Source organism: Berghia stephanieae, chromosome 3 (assembly GCF_034508935.2).
Source record: "Berghia stephanieae isolate SIO BIC M18660-M18661 chromosome 3, UCSD_Bste_1.3, whole genome shotgun sequence".
NCBI classification, from domain to species: domain Eukaryota; kingdom Metazoa; phylum Mollusca; class Gastropoda; order Nudibranchia; family Aeolidiidae; genus Berghia; species Berghia stephanieae.
The window spans coordinates 17,939,555-17,947,054 of record NC_088362.1 but is presented as its reverse complement, the minus strand read 5'-3'; the positions used below and the strand labels follow the sequence as shown (position 1 = coordinate 17,947,054).

General features: G+C 36.4%; 1 protein-coding gene across 3 annotated transcripts in view; it reads left to right on the top strand.

The window, feature by feature from the left end:
* The window catches only part of LOC144967277 (hydroxyproline dehydrogenase-like), a 26,889-nt gene that overhangs the window by 9,676 nt on the left and 9,713 nt on the right, over positions 1–7,500 (top strand). For all 3 annotated transcript variants that reach the window (XM_078904326.1, XM_078904325.1, XM_078904324.1), the window contains exons 3-4: positions 2,311–2,447; positions 7,346–7,500. The exon at positions 7,346–7,500 is cut by the window's right edge and continues 36 nt beyond it. In XM_078904326.1, coding sequence (XP_078760452.1) covers positions 2,311–2,447; positions 7,346–7,500 — 292 coding nt within the window. The remainder of the gene's footprint in view (positions 1–2,310; positions 2,448–7,345) is intronic.

Genomic DNA, 7,500 nt, shown 5'->3' with positions numbered 1-7,500 from the left:
AATGTCAGCCTCAAACATTACTCCAATGAATAAAGCCATCTATCATATGAAGTAAAGATGTCAGCCTCAAACATTACTCCAATGAATAAAAGCTCATCTATCATATGAAGTAAAGATGTCAGCCTCAAACATTACTCCATGAATTAAAGTCTCATCATATGAATAAAAGCCCCTCATCTATCATATGAAGTAAAGATGTCAGCCTCAAACATTACTCCAATGAATTAAAGCTCATCTATCATATGAAGTAAAGATGTCAGCCTCAAACATTACTCCAATGAATTAAAGCTCATCTATCATATGAAGTAAAGATGTCAGCCTCAAACATTACTCCAATGAATTAAAGCGCATCTATCATATGAAGTAAAGATGTATTGACAAAAAATGAAAATGTGGGTTTTTTAAAAAATTTACAATATTATGGAAATCAAATGAATATAGAGTGCTCGGTGGTGGTGGTGGTGGTGGTGGTGGTGGTGGTGGTGGTGGTGGTGTGTGTGTGTGTGTGTGATTATATTCAGTTCATGTATAAACCGTTTCATTTATATTTCTCTCTTTAATTTATTGAACTTAAATATTATTCTAACTTTCTACTTGTTTCACATACGCCTCGTAGCAACCATTTTCTCACAACCCAATAGGTACGAGTAGTATAATTAATATTTTTTTGCTTAGACAAATAAGAGATATTCCAATATTTCTTAATTAGATAAACCTTCTAGACCTGCAGACATCTTGCACGTGATAGTGCATTAACATTACGAATTAGAATTTGATTACAGTATACCAAAGGGCTGTAGCAAATTAAGAAATTAAGGAGCAGGCACATGTGTAAGATAAAGCTCTGAACAAGTGTGTTTGAAAAGTCCCAGACAAAACAAGAAAGAAAAATACAAGAAAAAAAAACATCTCAAAAAATCAGCCATGCACTCTTATTCAGATCTTTATCAAAGGGTTGTAGCAAAATAAAAGGTTGACGATCTATAGCTGTGCATGATCTTATCTTTATCACATCAAGCATAATTATAAGCCGTTTACGATAAGTTATATTATGAAAAGAAATTAAGCATGACTGTGCTTCATCGACGAAGAAATTGAAAATGAGTTGGCTTAACACGCTCGGCTATAATTTTATGAGGGGTGGCATAAATTACATTATACGCCGATTGAATTATGGAAACTTGAGCTTGATCTTTTATATAGCGCATTATCCAATTGGGGGTCCCTGACAGACAGCAAAACTTAACATGTAGGATAAGACATGACGCCTGTTAGGCGATATAACCTTTTTTTACCCGACAGAGACAACACTGTTGACGGCCAGGTACTCATTTTACACCTGAGTACGGTGAGAGAATATGAGTAAAGAGCCTTTTCCAAGGACTCAACAATGCGCCGAGCGAGGCTCTAACCCAGGACCTTTCGATCCGAAAGCGAGTGTCATACCACAAGACCACATAGCCGCACAAGTTGGTAGTTAGGGAAAATCAATTTCAAAAAGGCGTAGACCAATCAACCCCCCTGGCTTAACAGGCGTGCCGCACAAATACTATAATATATTATGCTCCTTGATACAAGGGTTCTCTCTCCTACCCTCCATAAGAGTGAAAATTAAATTGTTACAAATCGGATACAGAATAGCCAATTTTAATAAAATTTGAATAAACGCTGCATGCAGAATCAGGAAAATGTTGTCGAGTCAGTGAAGCCATTTTGTGGCATTCTCAATGAGGTCTTCACCATCGATGAAGCACTGTCCTGCCTTGGGGATAGCATGGCTCAGAGATACGGTCTTTGCTTCGTACCCGGAAGGTACCGAGTTCGATCACCCGTCGCTGCTCTGTGTCGCCTTGAGCAAGTCACCTCGCCCTAGCTCATTTTGCGGCGCTGCACTGCGGTTGACGCACACACACACATACCCATATACACACATACACAAAAGACACCTGTGACCTTGGAATAGACCCTAGAGAAAAAATTTCCCCATGGAATGACAATGGGAATTTTTTATTATTAATATAATATATTAATGCCTTTTCAGAGGTCCAAAACAAGTGGTTGTCCGAGGGAGCAATGTCTACACTGTTTGAAAGTGTTAGAAGAAACCTCGCAACTGTATTGCTGTAGTGTGTCAACTTCCATCCGGGCGCCGCTTTTAATTGCCTTAATGTTATAGATGCATCGATTTTTGAACATTCCATCATAAAAATAAAAAAATACAGCGCATTTTATAATGGATAAGTGATTTAAATCTATGCACAACAGTTTACTAATCCGATTTCATATATCGTCTGTAATTTAATCTTGCAGTGTGCTTAAAACTACAAAACGAACGTTTCAACAACCACAGATTGGCTTTTGCTTGGAAAACAACTTTTGAATTGACAAGATCGATGTTCTTCTTTTCTCTTTTCCGATTTCAATTCATCACGGATAATTCTGAAAAGGTAACAAGGCGGTCCTTATAATAGACTATGTCCTCAACAGACAGAAACCTTAAGAACAACAAGTTATTGTTATGGAAATACTTTCAAACCAGCGCAAAATATGCAAATAACTACACTCAAACCTCTTTATACCGCCCCCCCCCCCCCCCCTGTTACACCGCCTACCTCATTTATTGCCAGCTTTTGGCCTGGAACGAACCGTTTAACTATATATAAATGCAAAAAAAAAATAAAAAAATAAAAATAAAACAATAATAAAAAATAATTTTAATGAAAAAAATCATTATAGTACCATCCGCCAACCGCCAACGCAATGGCGAGAACGCTTTTTGTAAAAATATTTTTTTTTTAAAATACTTGCATAGAGCAGTAAAATTAGGTGCCCCAAACGTAAACAGAGGTCTAGAGGCACATGGCAAACCACATGTTCCTGTCTTGACAGCTCACGTTCCAATGTAAATTATAGAAAAAAATAACCTTTAAAATTTGGCTGTTAGGTGGCAAAAGAAACACATATTCCTAAATACTCGATCATGCATCAAATAATGTCTAGATATGGATATTTTATGGAACAAAAGGTAAAATTTATCAAAAGTTTCAGTCTATCTATTTTTAGACCAGAGCAAATTATTGCGCTGGTGTGAACAAGACGAGAATTATTCGGAGCCTGGTTTTTAGAGTAATTTAGCCTTATATTATTATTTCTGCAACTGTTAGATTTTGTGTAAACATATTTTCAATACTGAAAGTGTATTGCCTACAACTCAAACTACAAAATTGGGAGACCTATATTGTGCGTAAATTATTCCGGTCCCTAACGAAAATCACTAGCAACTTGTTATTGTTTACGTTTGGGGCACCTAATTTTACTGCTCTATACCGGCAATGCTACTCAACAAAATTGAATAGAAGGAAAACAATGAAAATTATAATGAACTGAATTTAGTGAATATTTGCAGCTCTAATAATTGAACGCATTTATGAGCTTGGTTTAACAAATGCTGTGATGGAGAATATTTTTCATTGGTTTGAGACTACCCGCACATTTTTGCAGGTCTTATAATAAAGCCGAACGTAGTTATGAGCTGAAGTTAACAATTCAATTCAATTCAAAGATTTATTTTAGGCAGTTGCCAATATGAACCATGCATTTATACCTATCATTTCAAATCAATACAGGTAAAAGGAAACTACCAAAATAATTAAATACAAAATAAATAAATAAATAAATAAATAAATAAATAGACAGAAAAATAATAAATAGTTAAATAAGTGAATATATAAATAAATACCCCTTACGTGGGCACCATAATAATATATAAACACATGCAAATCATTTTTCAGGAAACAAAATAAATAACATTGTTGTAAGAGGCAGTGTGATAAATTGGTTTGAGAGTTGGGATTTTTCCCCCATTACAACAGTGAGCCTATAACAATTTGGGTTATCCGACTTGCAATAAATAAATAAGTACAAGTCGGTTTCCAAGTTTCATAACTCTTGAGTCCATAACAATTTGAGCTATCAGACGACGGTATAATTTTTCTTTTTTTTTTTTTCATTTATTTTATTTTCTCCTGGTTATTTTTACTTGAAAATAAATATTTTATTTATAGAAAGTTGGTTCCTTCTTGCCACTAATATCATGCATTATGAGACCGATCTTCTCAAAACGATACCATATTGGGGTGAACAAGACGTGGACTTATTCGTAGCATTATTTTGTCATTTATTTATTGACTTAAAGAGGAAAATACTTGACTTGTGTGCCTCATGAAACAATAACCTGAGTGTTTTGAAACTCTAAATTGCCTCTGGTGATTCTATGGAGTCCAAAAGATAACTTTAAAAAAATTGAGCATTTATATAGCGCAATATCCACTTAACGTGCTCAATGCGCTTTACAAGGGGTCCCTGGTCAACAGCAACATTTAACATGTAGGACGAGACATGACGCCTGTTAGGCGATATTACAATTTTTCCGGACTTAGGCGATATTACAATTTTTCGGACAAAGACAACGCTGTTAACGGCCAGGTACTCATTTTACACCTGAGTACGGTGAGAGAATGTGAGTAAAGAGTCTTTTCCAAGGACTCAACTATGCGCCGAGCGAGGCTCGAACCCATGACCTTCCGATCCGAAAGCGAGTGTCATACCACTAGACCACATAGCCGCAACTTGAGATTGTTAACTCATTTTTTCTTTTTATCAATCAAGGTGTGACTTAGACCGTTTTGAAAGTCAGCTACTCATATTATACAAAATACGACTAAAACAGTGACCCGCCGTCTCAAAGCGGCGTTATGTTGGGATGAACAACAGTGCAGCAAATTTAATATATCGCCACAATAAACACGAAGCTTGGGTTTAATTCTTTTTATTTTTCAAAGAATAAATACAACTTCTTACATTGCCAAGGAGCCAAAGTTCGTATTTCGTAACATTTTAACCAGTTAAATGCCAGACTCCGAAAAATCATTTTTTGAAGCGAAATCCCAGGTTTGAAGGTTTTTGCCAAGATGAAGGTAATTTGAATCGATCGATATTTGGAGGACGAGTTTTCTGGCCAAATTTCTAACTACGAGTTTTTCCTGAGCCCGGCAGTTACTTGTTTAATTGTAAATTGAATTTGACTTTTCTTATTCATCCCGACATAGTATCATTTGAGGTCGATGGGCCACATATATTATAATGTGTTCCTGGGTGACTGTCGCAGTTTCGTGTTTAAGAAAGCCAAGCGATAAACAACGTTACCAATATACGTGAGTCACAGAATTAACATTTTATCGACCGGATACTCGGTTAAGCTATAGACTATTGATCTACATGATGTTACTGATTAAAGGGTGGATGCGTGTTTGTTTGTTGGCTAAAGATGATGTAAATAAGTAGTTAGTAAATTCATCCTCCATAAATATTTATATATTTATTTGACCGTAGCGATAGCATTTTATGAAATAGATAGATTCATCAGTCTTCTGGGATAAGGGCTATAGATAGTTCGAAGATGACGTCACTCATGTCTTTGTTATTGTTTTTTGCCATCCGTGTTTATGAGTAATGCTCACTGAACTGTATTAACCCGACTATAAACGTTCATGGGTACACACAGTTTTGTGTGTTGGTCCGTTATACTTCCGGATGGCAATGTTATGAGCCTCTTAGCCAAGCGCATACTATCTATAGGGGGGGGGGGGGGTTATAAGAATGGACGGATGTTTATTTATTACCGGGTCTGGTGATCCAAAATTGTCATGGGTTCATAAAGCAAAATATTGTCCATTAAAACATTGTTAAATCAAGTCCATAACTATGTTCGGTTCTCAGATCTGCTAACATGTTAACGTCAGACTGGATACTTGGCGGGCTTGTTTTACTTGCATTTGTTGTGGGCATCAAAATTTTTGAAATTATTGTTTGTTATATATTTTTTTCTCAAAGTGATATTCTCTAAACTCTTGTCCGCCAAGGAGCCAAAGTTCGTCTTTCGTAACATTTTAACCAGTTAAATGGCAGACTCCGAAAAATCATTTTTTTAAGCGAAATTCCAGGTTTGAAGGTTTTTGCCAGGATGAAGGTAATTTGAATCGATCGATATTTGGAGGACGAGTTTTCTGGCCAAATTTCTAACTACGAGTTTTTCCTGAGCCCGGCAGTTACCTGGTTAATAGGCTTCAACAGTCATGACGTCACTTCCCTCGTAATGACGCGCGCATGGTAACTTAGTAGCTGGCTCTAAACTATCGGAACACTGGCGAACGTCCTTATGAAATATTTCTCTGACGAGCATAAAAGCGTATCCAGAGGGCGGAAAAACATATAAATCTGATCATGTTTTGACTTTTACACATACTAGCCATCATGAAGAATAAAAAGTACAGCTTTTTCTTGTTTAGAACCACGATGGCCGCCGTTGCTGGGCGACGTGACATCAGACTATTGAATCCTATTGTAAATTGAATTTGACTTTTCTTATTCATCCCGACATAGTATCATTTGAGGTCGATGAACTATGGGCATAGCACGTCATGGCCATGGGTGATTGTCGCAGTTTCGTGTTTAAGAAAGCTAAGCGATAAACAACGCTATCAATATACATGAGTCCTAGTATTAACATTTTGTTGACGGGATACTCGGTTAAGCTATAGACTATTGATCTACATGATGTTACTGGTTAACTCACTCAACCCTAACACCGACTATATCCGTAGATTATTCGGGTTACTTTTACCTCACGCCTATTTATTACATTTTTCTGAGACAAATTATAAGCGTAGTATTAAATATAATGTTTTTAATTTTTACATGTTAGTGATAGTTTAATAAAAATATCTATGCTCATGCTCATTTTTAATACATTTGTTTCCAATTTTTAAAAGTCGCCTAGGATTGAGTGAGTTAAAGGTTGGATGCGTGTTTGTTTGTCGGCTAAAGATGAAGTAAATAAGTAGTTAGTAAATTCATCCTCATTTATTTGACCGTAGCGATAGCATTTTATGAAATAGATAGATTCGTCAGTCTTCTGGGATAAGGGTTATAGGGGGGGGGGGGGTATAAGAATGGACGGATGTGTATTTATTACCAGGTCTGGTGATCCAAACTTGTCATGGGTTCATTGTTGTAATGGAAATACTTTAAATCCAAAGCAAAATGTTGTCCATTAAAACATTGTTAAATCAAGTCCATAACTATGTTCGGTTCTCAGACCTGCTAACATGTTAACGTCAGACTGGATAATTGTCGGGTTTGTTTTACTTGCATTTGTTCTGGGCATCAAAATCATTGAAATTATTGTTTATTATATATTTTTTCCTCAAAGTGATATTCTCTAAACTCTTGCCCGCCACCCCCCCCCCCTCTCTCTCTCTCTCTCTCTCTCTCTCTTTATTCACAGATTTTGCATTTGATGAAAAAAGCGCTAGGGCAGAGGATGGCAGACTATTTGATCAAAAGAATGATATACGATCACTACGTGGCAGGGGAGACAAAGGATGAAATTAGAGAGGTTGTAAGTCGATTAAAGAAAAATGGTGTTGGCCCCTTGATTGC